At 40.5% G+C, this 17861-nt stretch overlaps 1 protein-coding gene across 2 annotated transcripts in view; it reads left to right on the forward strand.

Annotated features, from left to right (window-relative positions):
* The window catches only part of MED17 (mediator complex subunit 17), a 181247-nt gene that overhangs the window by 117617 nt on the left and 45769 nt on the right, over nucleotides 1-17861 (forward strand). Inside the window, exon 1 of one of the 2 annotated variants that reach the window (XM_056561472.1) lies at nucleotides 16155-16536. The exons of the other annotated variant lie outside the window; for it this stretch is intronic. Coding sequence (XP_056417447.1) covers nucleotides 16308-16536 — 229 coding nt within the window. The 5' untranslated portion in view covers nucleotides 16155-16307. Of the gene's footprint in view, nucleotides 1-16154; nucleotides 16537-17861 lie in introns of those variants that run through there. 2 annotated transcript variants of the gene reach the window in all.

Here is a 17861-nt window from a genome sequence, read left to right on the forward strand (position 1 = left end):
TAGGACCCCCGTACTTGACACGTTTCAAGAGGCAGTGGAACGCAAATTTGTATCTTTCCAAGACTTATACTAAACATAAACATAATCTGTCAGCCTCTGAACGAGCAGCATTAAAAACAATGGAGGAAGCGGACGATATCATCGTCCGCCAGACGGATAAGGGAGGCGCAGTGGTGGTCCTGGACAGGGGTCTGTACTATAATCTTAACATACCTATGTTGTCTGATTTGAATACATACAGGCCCCTGTCAGGTGACCCCACTGTCCCCTTCTCACGTAAACTGAGTGCCTTGGTTGATATTGGAGTGGGACATGGCCACCTTACTCAAAAACAAAAGGATTATATAGTTATCCAACATCCCCAGGTGGCCATTTTCCATCTCCCTTCCCAAGGTACATAAGAACACCTTTCCTCCGCCCATGCGACCAATTGTCGCAGGAATTTCTTCCTTAAATGAAAGGCTATGTGCATGGGTGGATAACCAATTACAACCATTGATTGGCAAAATGCCTGGGTATATTAAGGATACCACCCATGTACTGGCCATGATGCAACATATTGTGTGGCAACCCGAATATATGTGGATTACGGCGGAAGTTACATCCTTATATTCTGTCATACCCCATTCCAAGGCGTTAATTGCCTTGGAGTGGTTTTTGATGACATATTCCACATATACTCGAGATTTACAGCTGTACATCGTTGAGGTAGTTCATTATCTTCTAACTCACAATTTTTTTTATGTTTGACAGGAGATTCTTCTTACAGGTGACGGGAGCTTCGATGGGGGCAAAATTCTCCCCCTCTCTCGCCAACATATATATATGTGTTGGTGGGAGAAGGGGACACTTTTTCCTCCCCAGAATTCCTATCCGATTTAATGTCACCTGTGAGAAGAATACGATGCCTTTTCTTGATTTAAAACTCGTCGGTGATACTGTAAATGGGAAAGTCACTACTATGACGTATCGCAAGGAGACTGCAGTCAACTCTATTCTTCATGCGTCCTCTTGTCATCCCCCCCACGTGACTAAAAACTTGCCTGTGGGGGAGTTGATTAGAGCACAACGAAATTGTTCGGTGGAATCTGATTTCAGACGTGAGGCATTTAATATTGCTTCGCGCCTGCAGTCTAGGGGTTACAGAGCGGAGCACGTCAAGAGAGGCCATGAGATAGCCAGCAAGAAAGAAAGATGTGCTCTCCTAGATACCTCAACACACAGAAATGAGAATGTAGGTAGTGTGTCAACTAAAGAGAATCGTCCTATTATTTTTTCCACACAATAAAGTGATGATTTTTTAAGTATTAAAAAGATTATCAATAAATATCTACCTATGATCAGTGGCGACCCGGCTTATTCAGAGATCTTTGGGTTTAAATGTGTTTCCAGACGTGCTGCTACAATTGCATCTAAAATTTCCCTCAGTATGTTTTCCACCCATGAAATGGGTGAACAAATTGGCTGTCTCAGATTGGATCCTTTAAATGTGGACACACCCGGTGTATCTGTTGCGGCATCATGCAGAATAGCAAAGAGTTCAAATCTACATCGAATGGGGGAATTCATAAGATGAAACATTTTGTGAATTGTAATACCCCCTATGTAATTTACCTTATAACGTGCCGCGAGTGTGAGGTGCATTACATAGGATGTACAACGAATACTCTCAAGCTTTTTTCTGACATCCCCCACTTCTACTCGCGGCATGTGTCAATGGTGAGTAAGCACTGCGCAGACCACCATAGTGGAAGCAATGGGACCCTCAGCTTACAGGGGATTGAAAAAATACTTGCCCCTTTGAGAGGAGGTGACCATAGGAGAAAACTTTTAGATCGTGAGGTCTACAGGATTATGCAGTTGGGGACTAGACACCCGGAGGGATTGAACAGGAGGCAGGACGTCATCTTACATTATTGAATTTCTCCTTTTTTATGGACATCCTGCCTACTGTTTCATACTCTCCCTTCCCCATTTCTTATTTCATTTTATTTTATTCTATTCTATCTCCTTTTCATTTTTTCTGAGTCAGTTTTGATTTGGTTTTCTAGACACGATTCTAACTTCACTTCTCCCTCCCTGTATTTTTGATATGTAGAATTGATCCTATTTTTTTATTATAATAGGATGAAAAATAAAAATGACAGTACGTATATAAGAAGTATTTTGAATTATTCTACATATCAGATAATACATTCTTCTGGTCCACAATATTAGGAGACAATGATATAATAATAATAATAATTAAAATAAATAAATATCGCAGTTCAACATATACTTTTGTTTTCCCACCCCCCTCCTTTCCATCTTTTTGTAAGATCAGCCACATAAGGACAGTTTGGTTTATACATTTATAATAATTGACAAATTATTGTCATATCATTTGCCCTTTTGTTGCTATAATTTTCCTCCATTTTCCAGTATAATACTTATATTGTATTTTTTTGTCATATTATATGTTGTACAATTTATTATATTTACATACATTTGACATACTATATAGTATTATCGGGTGTAGTCTAATGTTTACATTGTTTTTAATACTTTTTTATACATTTATATATTTAAAGAAAAAATCTTTGAGATATTGTTCTCTTTGTACAATGTCTAAATGTGAACTTGGTCTGAGCTGAGTTTCCCTTTTTTCCTGTGCTCACACAGGTAACACCCACCAGCTGAACCTTGTTTCACCTGGAGGGGGTGTGGCCTTGGAGCGGGCACATAAAAATGGAGTCAGCCACTTGTTTCTTTGTATGACTAAGGTGGACATGCTCCGCTGAAACGCGTCACTGTTGTCCTTACCGCAGCATTGTGTGTCCTAACTGTGAAGAATAAAGCTATCGTTTTTACCGTTGCCAAGTGCTGGACGCTTCCTTCTTTCTTTATTGATGAGTGCGTGTTGGTCAACATGTGTCCGAGACACGGCGGTGTTGGTGGTGAGCTGGACATACCTGCTGTTTTATCTTTATTATATTACCATGATTGTTATATAGTCATCCACTAAATTCCTATTTGTTATATAGGTGGCGTCAGGGTTACCTTTTCCGGATTCAGGTTTCTCATATATCATTGCATTATTCCCCTTTTTCTCTTGGTTATGTTTATGTGGACATACTTTTTGCCTCACTCATTGTACATTTTCCCCTAATTATTCAGTCTATTTGCCTTTATTTGTATTAATCCTATTATTGAACATCTTTGTGATGTTCACCTTGGCATATAGGCGCTTCCGGATGGTGGAACGCATATGCGCTCCATCTCTCTAGTATCCATTTCCGTTGTGATGCATCATATCCCGCTGGTGGTACGCATCTGCGTTCCACATAGCGTTAGGGTGCTCCGAGCATGAGCATGAATGCGAGGCCCGCGAAGTCAACACAGGCCGACACGGCCACCCTACCTCTTCGTCATCTCCGGCCGACATGGCCATTTAAACGGACGCCGCACTATCATGACTATCCACCACAATCTATCATCTATCGGGTAAGCCGTTCAGGATTTTGATGATCTTGATAGGGATTCTCAGATATGGGCATAGCATTTATTTGCATGTATCTTCCCTCCAGTCATGCTATTAAGCATCACCCCGGACTCTCATCTGGCCATCCAATTTGTTTATCTGGCCCTCTGGTCTATTTATCAGTTGAATACGAGTCCATTCTTTTGGGGGGTAAGGCTTATATGTTTTCATCTCTATTAAGCGATATGGGAAATATTAAGATACATAACTTTCAGTACCTTTCTGGGGTTCATTATACTTTACCATCACCCAGATTGGCTCATTTATTGAATCATTACCATATCCAGATCAGATTATATTCTTCACACTATCTTTCCCTATATCCCATTATTTTTTGTGATATGATGTATTTTTGGGCCTTTAGCCTTAGGGGTGTTTGATTATCCTGTCTAGCTTCCTGATTCCAGTACATACTTATGGTTTATGGATATCTTCTATATATGGTTCATCTATATTTTTTATACATTGTTCCTGCAGTGTCGGGCATCCATCGTGATAAACTATCTTCTATCATTCACTGGTCATTTTGACACTAGGGTCCATATGATGGGCTAATATTGGTTACAGATGTTTCAGGTAAAACAGACTTCTCCTTTGAGTCCACAATTATGCTTATCAGGACCATATATTGATATGTTGTTTATACACCTCTGTCTTTCTTCAGATGCATATGATACACCTTATGGCATTCCTTTAATATCGTATGCTACATCCACAACCTGAAGTTGTGATTACCAGTACAATTGGGTGCTCTATGACATCAGGCTACTGTGTTCTATCTACCACAATGGGAAACTAATTTTTTATGTGCATCTGTAGTTACCCTTTTTTCCAATGTGCACCTATGGTTACTAAAACTCTGTGATCTCTATACTTGGTTGTTATATACAACCTTGTTTGTATAATAATTTTCTGGTACCCTCTTGTCATTACCTGTGTGACCGTGATGGTTTTCTATTGACAACCCTGACACTTTTTCACCACCTGACATACTTTTACTGTCCTGAACTATCAGATATCAACTACACTATATGACGGACGCTATCTTCATTATTTGTTTGTCTTCTCTATTGTTTTGCTTTAGGCCCAAATTATTGTCATTGTTCTTAATGTTTGTTATTCTGTGTATTTATTCTTTGTACTACTCTCCTCTACCCCTGCTGAACCCCAACTTATCAGTGGGTGAAACGCGTTTGAAAAGGAGCAAGAGCAGTCACTTTACATTGGTTCCCACAAACACATTTTAGGTGGTCTCCACATCTTCCCCCATCCACACTTAGTGTTAGACTAGTACAAGCCAGGTAGGCTAGCTAATGATAGGTTATTCACCTGTTACCCTCTTCCCCATCCTTCTACTTATGTGGGCAATTCACAAATGTATATACCGTATTTTTCGCCATATAAGACGCTCCGGCATATAAGACGCACACAATTTTAAAGGAGGAAAATCTAGAAAAAAAAGATTCTGAACCAAATACTGTAGTAAAATATTTTATATCAGTATAGTTCCCCCACAATAGTTGGCAGTATAGTTCCCCCACAATGGTAGGCAGCTCCTCCCCCCTCCCCCCCCCCACAATGGTTGGCAGTATAGTTCCCCCACAATAGTTGGCAGTATAGTTCCCCACAATAGTTGGCAGTATAGTTCCCCCACAATGGTAGGCAGCTCCTCCCCCCTCCCCCCCCCCACAATGGTTGGCAGTATAGTTCCCCCACAATAGTTGGCTGTATAGTTTCCCCACAATAGTTGGCTGTATAGTTCCCCCACAATGGTTGGCAGTATAGTTTCCCCACAATAGTTGGCAGTATAGTTCCCCCACAATGGTAGGCACTGGCAGCTCCCCCCCCCACAATAGTTGGCACTATAGTTCCCCCACAATGGTAGGCAGCTCCCCCCCCCCTCCAAAATGGTAGGCAGCTCCCCACCCTCCACAATGGTTGGCAGTATAGTTCCCCCACAATGGTTGGCAGTATAGTTCCCCCACAATGGTTGGCAGTAGAGTTCCCCCACAATGGTTGGCAGTAGAGTTCCCCCACAATGGTTGGCAGTAGAGTTCCCCCCACAATGGTTGGCAGTAGAGTTCCCCCACAATGGTTGGCAGTAGAGTTCCCCCACAATGGTTGGCAGTAGAGTTCCCCCACAATGGTTGGCAGTAGAGTTCCCCCACAATGGTTGGCAGTAGATTCCCCCACAATGGTTGGCAGTAGTTCCCCCACAATGGCTGGCAGTATAGTTCCCCCGCAATAGTAGGCAGCTCCCCCCCACAGACATACAGCTTCCAGCCATATACAGTGTATGGCTGGAGGCTGTATCTCTGTGTGCTGCCCCCACAGTGATCCGGTCACTGCTCCTCTGGCCCAGTGTCACATCTACTGCTATGGCCTATGGACCATAGCAGTAGGTGCCGGGACCGGAGGAGCGGTGACCGGAACACTGATGATTACACACCGCCGGTCACTCACCAGGCCCCGGTCGGCGTGCGTCTTCCTCCGGTCCTCCGGCGCCTCTATGGTTGTACGCACGGGACGTCACTGAGGTCCCGTGCGTACAACCATAGAGAGGCGGAGGATCGCAGGAAGACCGCAGGAGGACCGGAGGAGGACGCGCATCGGCCGGGGAATGGTGAGTGACCCGCGGACAGCCTTATGTCCCGAAAAGATTTTTCGGGACATAGGGATGTCCGGCATAGGAAAACCAATGATTTTATCTGCCCGGGCCGGCTCCTGTGTGCGGCTGCAGGCGGGGGCCGGCCAGAGCAGGTAAAAACTAATACTGTATATTAAAAACCAGGGGGCCTCCAGCTGTTGTGAAACTACAACTACCAGCATGCCCAGACAGCCTTTGCCGGTCCGGGCATGCTGGTAGTTGTAGTTTCAGAACAGATGGAGGCCCCCTGGTTTTTAGTATACAGTTATTAGTAATTCACTTGCCCGGCACCCGGAACTGTATGTTCCAGGCGTAGGGCAATAAACATAGCCGGTGAGAGGTGAAAAATTCACCGGCGGTCATGAGGCTGCTGCGGGTGGGGAGCTGGTAGTCAGCGCTGTACCGCACCGCCGCATCCTCTGTACTTACCGCTGACTTCCCGCTCTCGCCAGCAGCAGCCTCGGGCGTATATTCGCCGTATAAGACGCACCAACTTTCCCCCCCACGTTTTGGGGAAGAAAAAGTGCGTCTTATACGGCGAAAAATACGGTAAATGTCCTGTTAAATATTTTTTGTCATGGAATTTTTTATGGATATCATTAAAAGTTATGTTTTGTATATTCTTTGGTCTTTGTGTGGATGAATCCTTGGATCAGTACTAATAATAGGTCGCAAATAAAGTAGGCAGATAGATCGGCACTACTCAGTCTGTAATGCTAGGACTTGTCCTAGCATTACAGACTGAGTAGTGCCGATCTATCTGCCTACTTTATTTGCGTTGTTACCCTTCTTTCAACGATCAGAGCACACTAAGATGTCTGTTACAAAGCCACAAAACACGGACATGGAAGTGGAAGGGATTATTGCAACTATGGAGTCTGCTATACTCACGGGGAGAGAAGACGCGGGGGACTATTTCACGGAGTGCAATGCTAAACAAGATTATGAAATCATGAGCAGTAAAGCACTAGAACATAAGATCATGAATCTGTCTGAAAAGGAAATCTCTCTGTTTTGGACGATTAACTCTCTACAGTCTTATGTCCAATGCGACCGTACACCGAGAGGATTAAGGTCGTATAGAGCACCAGCACTTTATCTGGATGACCACGAGTTCGTGGAAACGTGGAAAAAAGCGCATCATGACCACGCAAAAAATCTAATGCAGATAGTACTTAACAGGAACTGTATCGAACATGAAAAGATAATAGAAGAATTGAACAAAGTCAAGCAAGAGTACAATAAAGCTACACCAGAACAAACTCGTCAGTTCTATGAAAAATTACAACTCAAATTAATATCCCTACAGGTGAAGGTTACCGTAAAAGTGTAGCTAAAAACACAATACTACACTATGAAAGCTCACACCCAGAATGTGTCAAAAAGGGAATTCCGTATGGACAATTTGTCCGGCTCAAAAGAAATAATACATCAGAAAACATGTATAAAATCCAAGCAGATGAATTACAAAGTAGATTAAAAGAAAGGAAATATCCAGATACAATGTTAATAACAGCTAGGAAAAGAGCAGACAATTTACACAGAGAGGACCTACTAAAGTGCAAAAACAGAAAAAAGAAAAACGAAGAAGATAAGAGGTTTATTTTTACATTCAAAAATTCACCAGTGAACAAAGTCATTGAGCAAGCGATTAGGAGTAACTGGTTTATAATAGAAGGAGACGAGGATCTGAGAAATGTAGCAATAAGGAAACCACTCATAGCATATAAAAAAAATAAAACATTAGGTGACGCTTTGAAAAATCATACAAATAAATCCAAAACTACAAAAGGATCTTGGTTTAAAGATATGGTTCCTGTAGGTAACCATCAATGCAGAAGTTGTAATTATTGTAAATTAAATAATGGTCTAAAAACTATGCGCATAGGATCCGTAACCCACACAGTAAAAACCCTCATTACTTGTCGCACAAAATATGTCGTGTATGTAATATTCTGCCCGTGCGGCTTTTTTTATGTGGGTAAAACTATCAGACCTTTATTCAATCGCATACGCGAACATATTTATTCTTTACGCACCCGAAAAGTCAAGCAAGAGTACAACAATAAAGCTACACCAGAACAAACTCGTCAGTTCTATGAAAAATTACAACCCAAATTAATATCCCTACAAGAAGAAACGAAAATAAAGAAAAGGGAGAAATATATGAGAGACAAACGAGATTACTCCAATAATCAAGCATTTACATGGTACACCAAAACCATAGGTTCCTCCTCTAAACGACAAGCCTCTCATACACCAGCATATCCCAAAAAAAACAAACCAGAAAATCGCAATGAAGACGCAACTACAACTCTACAAAGTGAACAGAACTCACGTCAAGCCGAGTTCCCTTTAGGAAGAAACACACAAGGAGGAGCAGGAGAAAGAATACCAAAAGATCAGAAGAAGAGAAAGATACCCCCCTGGAACCACCAAAATTAATATCTAATGTAATTAATCTAACCAAAGAAGAATTCCCGGACGAGGTGATATCTCTGTTATCAAGAGGATTGAACTTTGGACTAACAGAAAGTTTCGACGCAGTACAATTTGAAATAGATTTAGCTAAGTCCCTTAGAGACATTAATCTACATAAGTTTTTCGTAAATAAAAAACCATATGAGCATGATAAATGTGAAGGTGATCTACCTGCATGTATAGGTGATCTAGGTTTTTTCCCAGGTGAATGTAGTGATTTAGAAAGAGAAAGTATAGGCTTTTTAGCATCTGACTTTGCTGATATAGAAATTAATAATACAGTAGAAATACAAAATTTTACAAAAGGAAAAAAGTCAAACTTTAATCCCCCCATTCAACCAGGTGGCCACCTAGATTTATTTAAAAATGCAGTGATGAAAGATGTGAAATCTATAATCTACAAGGATAAACACCTTAATTTGACACCCAAAGAAACACAAGCCATGAGAGCTTTAAAATCAAGGGATGATATAGTCATTATAAGAGCAGATAAGGGGGGGAGCGTTGTCCTTATGTACAAAGAAATGTATAATAAAGAAGCCGAAAGGCAACTAAAGGACACTTCTACATACACCCCCCTTAAAAAAGACCCCACATTTAAAATACTTAATGATCTAAAATCCTTCTTACACAAAAAAGTTACAGAAGGTATATTATCTAAAAAAAATGCGGAGAAACTAATTCCAGATTCACCTAAACCACCATCATGGTACCATCTCCCCAAAGTACATAAGGGACAGAATCCCCCCCCCGGGCAGACCAATAGTCTCGGGGGTGGGCTCAGTCGCCGAACATTTATCCCACTATACAGACTGGTTATTACGTCCTGTATTAACAGCCATACCAGCTTATATTAAGGACACTCAACACCTACTGCAGTTAGTGGGAGATTTAAAATGGGAGACAGGATGGATATTATGTTCAATCGATGTCGTAAGCTTATACACCCGGATCCCCCATGCAGCGGGAGTCAGGGCAGTACGGCAGTTTCTGGAAAGCACAGACAAAACAACAGAGTACATAAACTTCGTCTGCGAATCCCTTAATTTTATTTTGACAAACAGTACATTTAAATATGAGGAGGAGTGGTACAGACAGGACACCGGGACCCCGATGGGGACGCCGGTGTCCTGTACATATGCTAATATCTTCCTAGCGATGTTAGAAAACAATTATGTTTACTCTAGCAATAACCCTTTCATTCAATATATTCAGTCATATTCGAGATTCGTGGATGACATTTTGATAGTTTGGTCAGGGACAGAGTCCCAGTTTCAAGATTTTGTCACATATTTAAATAATATCAATGACATGAATATGTCCTTTACGTCCCAAGTAGGGGGAGTATCAATAGAATTCTTAGATGTTCGCTTGATAGCAACAGATAACAATATAACAAGTGAAGGTTACCGTAAAAGTGTAGCTAAAAACACAATACTACACTATGAAAGCTCACACCCAGAATGTGTCAAAAAGGGAATTCCGTATGGACAATTTGTCCGGCTCAAAAGAAATAATACATCAGAAAACACGTATAAAATCCAAGCAGATGAATTACAAAGTAGATTAAAAGAAAGGAAATATCCAGATACAATGTTAATAACAGCTAGGAAAAGAGCAGACAATTTACACAGAGAGGACCTACTAAAGTGCAAAAACAGAAAAAAGAAAAACGAAGAAGATAAGAGGTTTATTTTTACATTCAAAAATTCACCAGTGAACAAAGTCATTGAGCAAGCGATTAGGAGTAACTGGTTTATAATAGAAGGAGACGAGGATCTGAGAAATGTAGCAATAAGGAAACCACTCATAGCATATAAAAAAAATAAAACATTAGGTGACGCTTTGAAAAATCATACAAATAAATCCAAAACTACAAAAGGATCTTGGTTTAAAGATATGGTTCCTGTAGGTAACCATCAATGCAGAAGTTGTAATTATTGTAAATTAAATAATGGTCTAAAAACTATGCGCATAGGATCCGTAACCCACACAGTAAAAACCCTCATTACTTGTCGCACAAAATATGTCGTGTATGTAATATTCTGCCCGTGCGGCTTTTTTTATGTGGGTAAAACTATCAGACCTTTATTCAATCGCATACGCGAACATATTTATTCTTTACGCACCCGAAAAGGTGCGCCGCGTCTGATTAACCACATAGTTGAAGCGCATGGAGCAAATCCAGAAGCCATATCTTTTGCAGGAATAGAAAGAGTGGAGCATAGACCAGGTATACCACGTGACAAGTATTTACTTCAGAGAGAAACCTACTGGATTTTAAAAACGGAAGCAACTGGCCCTTTGGGTCTTAATGATCGAGTTGATCTAGCCCCATGTTTTTAAAGTTACGTATCTACACATTTTTGTATTTCATGATTTTACTTCTATAGATGGACTATTACCTTATTGGGTTACCACCCATCTTTCCCGTCACTAACTACGTGTCATCAGGTGATAGGTTAGTAAGAAGCCCTTACCTGTATTTAGAGCAACGAGTTAGTTATTCAGCATAGGCCAGACGAAGCATGTAGAACATGTGAAACGGTCCCGTAGCCAGACAGCTGTATCCCCTGTACGTCTTTTCTCTCCCCATGCATGTGAGTACTAATAAAGAAGAAACTGCTTGAAAACCAGCTCCGGTGAGTCGCCGACTTCTTTCTTATTCTACTGTTATAAGACTAATAATAGGTCGATCATAGCCTCATTGGCTGACTACTCTGGTTTATATGACATTAAAGGGTCAAAATTATACATGCCATAAATTAAGAATCCGAGGGCTCTAAGTCTCCAGCCAAGGCAGAAATAATAACCACTTAGGATCCACTATATCTACAAAGCGACTTGTGGCCCAAGTCAGACTTTTATCCTGCACAATAAAGAGGGAATCTACTAGATATATTCTCTGCTATGGTAATGGCAGACTTTAAAAAAAGAGGACCTGACTCTAAACCAAGTAAGGGAGACAACCTTACTAAATTTGAGAAAGGAGGATTAAAATCTTGGAACGAAAATAAGAACATAGTAATTGAACATAGAGATTAAACCAACTGACAATAGGGGGAGGGAGCAGGATTTGATCCTTAATAAACCAGATTACATTGAAGACATACACTATTTACCATTGGACTTCAATTTAAAGGATTTTAAAACACAACTTTACTGTTAAATACTCTGGCACACAAGTTTATAATGTATGGTTATGAAAAGGAAATGATCTAAATATGAAATGAAGTATAACATTAGTGATCTTTCTTTACCATGTTTTAACTATTTGCCAGGTACACAAAAGCACCAGCAATCCCCCAGGTAGGCCGATTAACTCTGGTACTAATTTGCTTACCTCAAACTTCTCACTATGTCGACCTGATTTTAACTAATATCCTATCTAAAAGATACCTCAGATTTTATTCATCTTTGACATCAAGTAGAGGAATAACTACAAATCTGTCACTATGGATATTACATCTTTATCCACAATAATTGATCACCAACTGGGATTAGATCTAATTTCAAACTATTCTTACTAAAGATAATACTAAGCTGTCACCCCAAAAACAGTTCTTGAATCTATCAATTTTGAATTTATGAATATAATTTATAAATAACATAGGGGTACAGCAGCCCCCAATTTTGCCAACTTATTTTGGGAGCTATTCAAGCTATTGTTGTTTTTACTTGGTCTGCACTCTATCCCCCCCCCCCCCCTCAGCCCAGCCCTATATAAATTCGCAGGAAGCTGCCCTTCCTTTCTGACAGCGTCCCAGTCTGACTGGGAGCACATGGTAAGTGAGCTTTTACACCTTGTTCACATTGCCGTGGCACCGTGTCTATGGTGAGGCTCCGCCCTGGGACTGTTCTTCGTGGCAATGGGCCTGCTCTGCCACTGGGACGTTCCCCCTGTGGGCACTGGTGTTGCGGCGTGGTGGTTTCTGCCCAGTGCTATGCCATTTTATGCTAGGGACATTAGGGACCCTCTCTAAATAGGTGGCCTTGACCTTTTTGATCAAAATGTATACTAACAACCTGTTAGTTTTTGAATTTATGCTGAGAAGCAAGTAGATCAAAATACAAATTGTGGATGTGCGACCATGTCTGTCTTCTCTATTTGAATTAACTATTCAAAAAGCGTTTAATCTAAACACGTCCACAGAATTTTTAGATCTTAACATTTTTGATCTTAAAATACTAAAACTTTTGAAAGTTGATAGATATTTGCATTTGCATAGTAATAGTGGTCAGTACACAAAACATTACTGATAAATGTACCTTATGGCCAGTTCAAAAGAATTTGCCGAAATTGTACTTAACCTAACAATTTTGAGGAACAGTGAGGTTTTTAAACCCAGTTTTGTGGCTGAAAAAGATCCAAAACCCCTCATCAAATAATTTAGGGCACAGGCCGAAAACCATCAAATCCAATGTTTTAAGAGAAAAAAAATGAAGACCCTCAAGACAAATGGACTTGAATTTAAATGCATATTTTCTAAGGACCATACGAAAATCAAATTGTGTGAACACATTGGTCAATTCTATTACAAGACCTCCACTAACAGTGAAGTCCCTTTGGTTCAGGCCTTACAAAATATTCTAGCTCCCAGCTGCCTTAAAGGGAAGAAAGGGTAAGTTGAGAACTTTCTCCTCTCTATAACTGGCTCATTTAACCCCTTAAGGACAAAGCCCATTTTGACCTTAAGGACCAGGCCAATTACATTTTTTTGTTATTTATTTCCTTCTCTCCTTTTAAAATCTTACTTTATTTTTCACCTATAGACCCATATGAGGGCTTGTTTTTTGTCCAATTGTATTTTATAAAGACCTCATTCATTTTACCATAAGATGTACCATGAAACAAAAAAATGCATATTTACGGGCGGAAATTTATAATAACACTGCAATTTTACAACTTGGGGGGGGTTGGGGTTTTTACACAGTGCACTTTACGGTAAAAAATGATACATTGGGGGAGATTTATCAATACCTGTCCAGAGGAAAAGTTCCCCTGTTGCACATAGCAACCAATCAGCTCGCTTCTTTCATTTTTAACAAGGCCTCTGCAAAATGAAAGAAACGATCTGATTGGTTGCTATGGGAAACTGGGCAACTTTTCCTTTGCACAGGTTTTGATAAATCTCCCCCATTATCTTTATTCTGTAGGTCAATGCAATGAAAACAATACCCAATCTATATTTTTTCTATTATTGTACTACTTTGAAAAATGCTAACTTTATTGTGATTTGGAGTGCACCAGAATAAAATGGTCACATACATTCACAAGTTTGTTTTTTTGCATTTTTATATCTTGTAGAGGTCTCCATGAGGGGGAAAAAAGCCACAAAATGAATAAACAAACGCCATAGCCAGTGTAAAAGAGAGAAACAAACAAAAAAATCATTGTAGAAATGGCATTTCACACTTCACTACTGACCCCCAGATAAAATCTAGACATGTTTTTTTTTTCATATACAGCTGTGTAGTATTTCTTGGGTGCATTATTACAGCCTCAGTCCATATTTAGACTTGTTTTATTCCCAAGAGTTATATGTTTTGTGGCTTTTTTTTTAGGATGTATTAGACTAGCTACATTATATTGCTGCAATACTTGCTGCATTCTTTCCTTGGCATTTTAATATGCAAGTTATTGTGGCATTTTTCTCCCATGTAGAGTATATCAGCTTACATAGATCTGTTTTATATTTCCACAAAACAGTGTGAATTTGCATACTTTTTTTTCTTATTACAAGTCATGTAATGTAAATTCTTTTTAGAGCATGCAGATTCCGCAGCGCTGTATACTCACATTTTCAAGGATTTTTTTCACCTGTGGTGTTTTAAACTTCACTACTGACCCCAAACTAATATCTGGATGTTTTTATCCTTGTCAAAGCTGTCTTGCAGTAAAACACATTACAGCTTCTATAGAACGGTATCATAAACTTCATGATATATTATTTCTTTAGGTTCTGCTTTTCTTATTACTATAACAGTATCATCTTCATAGCCTGAAGCTTCACAATTGGCACTTGTAGCAATTTAGATTTTTTTTTTGTTTTCTTATTGCAGCTGCCATAGAACTGTATCACAATCATAAACCTCACATAGGGTATATATTATCTCTTCAGGTTATGCTTTTCTTATTCCTCTAACTATCTTGTACATAAAGAGAAGCCCCATAATAGACATTTTTGTTGGTTAGATTTTGTATTTTTCTGTGCTCCTATTGCAGATCTTTAGAACTGTATTGCAATCATAAACATCACATACTGTATATATTTTCTCTTCAGGTTCTGCCTTTCCTATTTTTATCATTGTTTATCTTGTCCATGTGAAGCCCCACAATTAGCATAAGGGGCTTTTTTTTAGATTTTTCTATTAGGTTTCTGTTTTCTGACTACAGCTTCTATAGAACTATTTTACAATGATACACTTCACATATCACATAAATTATCTATTCATGTTCTGCTTCTCTTACTCCTATAACTTAAATCTTGTTCAGAATGTGAAACCCCACAATTAGCATTTTTTGTTAACTTCGATTTTGTATTACTTTTCTGCTTTTTTATCACAGCTTCTTTAGCACTGTATCACAATTATAAACTTTATATTAGATTGTACATATTTCTCCTCAGGTTCTGCTATTTCTATTTTTATAACTGTTTATCTTGTCCATAACATGAAGCCCCACAATTGGTATATACAGCTTAGATTCTGTAAATTTTTTCAGCACAGCGGTGCGGCCTCACTACACATTCATGCACAGCTGTGTAAATTTTTCAGATGCATTATTCCAGCTTCAGTCTTTATAAAGACTTGTTGGCCTCACTACACAATTCATACACAGCTGCATAATATTTTCAGCTGCATTATTCCAGCTTCAGTTTTTATAAAGACTTTTTGGCCTCACTAAACATATTCATACACAGCCGTGTGATATTTTCAGATGCATTATTCCAGCTTCAGTCTTTATAAAGACTTTTTTTCTATCCCTGCTTCTGGTCTGTCACCCTAACTTTCTAAACATTCATGATGAGTTCCTTCACATTTTTCTCCTCTTTGATCTTGTAAAGCCTGCCCCAGTGGGAAAAAAAGACTCAACAAAATAAACCCCTCACACAATAATGGCGGGGAAGAGACCCTCACATGAGGTAGTGAGGTCCGAGTCTTAGTCTCTCTGAGAACAAGGGTCCCGCTGTACTGGCGCCTAATAACTGATCAAAATCATTATTGTTGTTGTTCTACAATCTATTTTTCGCGTATCATTTAGCTTTTCTTCGTGTCTAAGTACACTGGCGCATTTTTTTAGCGGCCGAGAGCGCCGCAACACAGTCCCTAACCCTCGGCAGCTCTGAGGAGAATGGGTAGAAAACGGTGGAGAGCGGCGGTTAAGCGGCAACGCCGGCGCTCAATTGGCTGACTGGTGGTCACGTGGTAACTCCGGCGCTCAATTGGCTGACTGGTGGTTACGTGGTAATGCCGCCGCCCCATTGGCTGACTGGTGGTCACGTGGTATTCCGGAACACAATGGTACGCTGTGAGTTAGAACAGGACGCAGCTCGTCACTTGGTGCAGGTATCGTCAATCCCCGCCGGTCACTTGGCATTCTGACGTCATCAAACTGCGTCTCAGGTGGAGGAGATCCGTTGTGATCGGGTAGCGATCATGTCTGGGGGTCCGCCGGTGCAGATCAGCATCGAGTCTTCCGCGGAGAAGCAGGTGCAGGAGGTCGGCCTGGATGGCTCGGAGACCTACGTGCAGCCGCTGTCCATGTCGCAGAACCTTGCCCGCCTGGCACAGAGGATAGACTTCGGGCAGGACTCTGAAGATGAAGGGAATGGAGAGGTGGCCGTGCCCAGGGAGAACGACTGGGGGGACCAGGATGAGGAGGAAGGTGAGAGAGCGGCCGATGTGATCGGATAATTGGCTACATAAATCGTACGTAATAGACTGCTGTGTTCCCTTACCTGTGGCTCTCCAGCTGGGGCAGAACTACAGCTCTTATCATTCCCAGACAGATGGGAGTTGTAGTTCTGTAACAGCTGGAGATCTATAGGATGGGAATCTGTAGCAGTGCTGCAGAGCTTTTCATATAGGTGACACCTTTGTATAGTCTGGTGACACACTCCTTGCTGTACCGACAATTGCACTTATTCTCATGCACGACAAGATATATCAGCATTATATGTAGCTGCTACCCTCTATGCCAGCGTTTCCCAACCAGGGTGCCTCCAGCTGTTGCAAAACTACAACTCCCAGCATGCCCACCTGCTAGGAGTTGTATTTTTCTAAAAGCTGGAGGCACCCTGGTTGGGGAACACTAGCCTATTCTATTGTAAATTCTAATGCATTTAGTATTAGGATATACAATACACTGGGGAGACCTGTAAAGCATGTGTTGTGATGGGTGGAGGGATCACTTGGTGGGAGAGAGATCAATCTGCAACTAATGCAACAGCTGTAGGCACCCTGATTGAAAATCACAGGTCTTTTGAATGGATGCAGCTCATTTATGTTTCAATGGGTGAGGGTGGCTGATGTGTGGGAGGGAGGAAAATGGAATTATGGGATTTGTAGGCCAAAGGTTGTCCGGGCATGCTGGGAGTTGTAGTTTTGCAACAGCTGGAGGCACCCTGGTTGGGAACGCTGCCCTATGCCATTTTATCCCTGTCTTTATTCCCCTTCTTGTCTCCTCCCTCTATCACTTCATTCTCCACTCTCCCCTTCTTATGTCACTTAACCATTTTCGTTTTTTCCTCCTTACCTTTAAAAAGTCATAACTCTTTCAAATTTTCACCTAAAAATCCATATGATGGCTTATATTTTTGCGCTACCAATTCTACTTTGTAATGACGTCAGTCATTTTACCCATAAATCTACGGCGAAACGGAAAAAAAATCATTGTGAGACAAAATTGAAAAAAAATCCATTTTATAATTTTTGGGGGCTTCCGTTTCCACACAGTAAATTTTTCAGTAAAAATGACACCTTATCTTTATTCTGTAGGTTAAAATGATCCCCTACTTATATAGGTTTGATTTTGTCAGACTCCTGGAAAAAATCAAAACTACATGCAGGAAAATTTATACTTTTAAAATTGTCATCGTCTGACCCCCTATAACTTATTTTTTTTCTGCGTATGGGGCGGTATGAGGGCTCATTTTTTGCGCCGTGATCTGAAGTTTTTAGCGGTACCATTTTAGCATTGATAGGACTTAT

Source organism: Hyla sarda, chromosome 2 (assembly GCF_029499605.1).
Source record: "Hyla sarda isolate aHylSar1 chromosome 2, aHylSar1.hap1, whole genome shotgun sequence".
NCBI lineage: Eukaryota > Metazoa > Chordata > Amphibia > Anura > Hylidae > Hyla > Hyla sarda.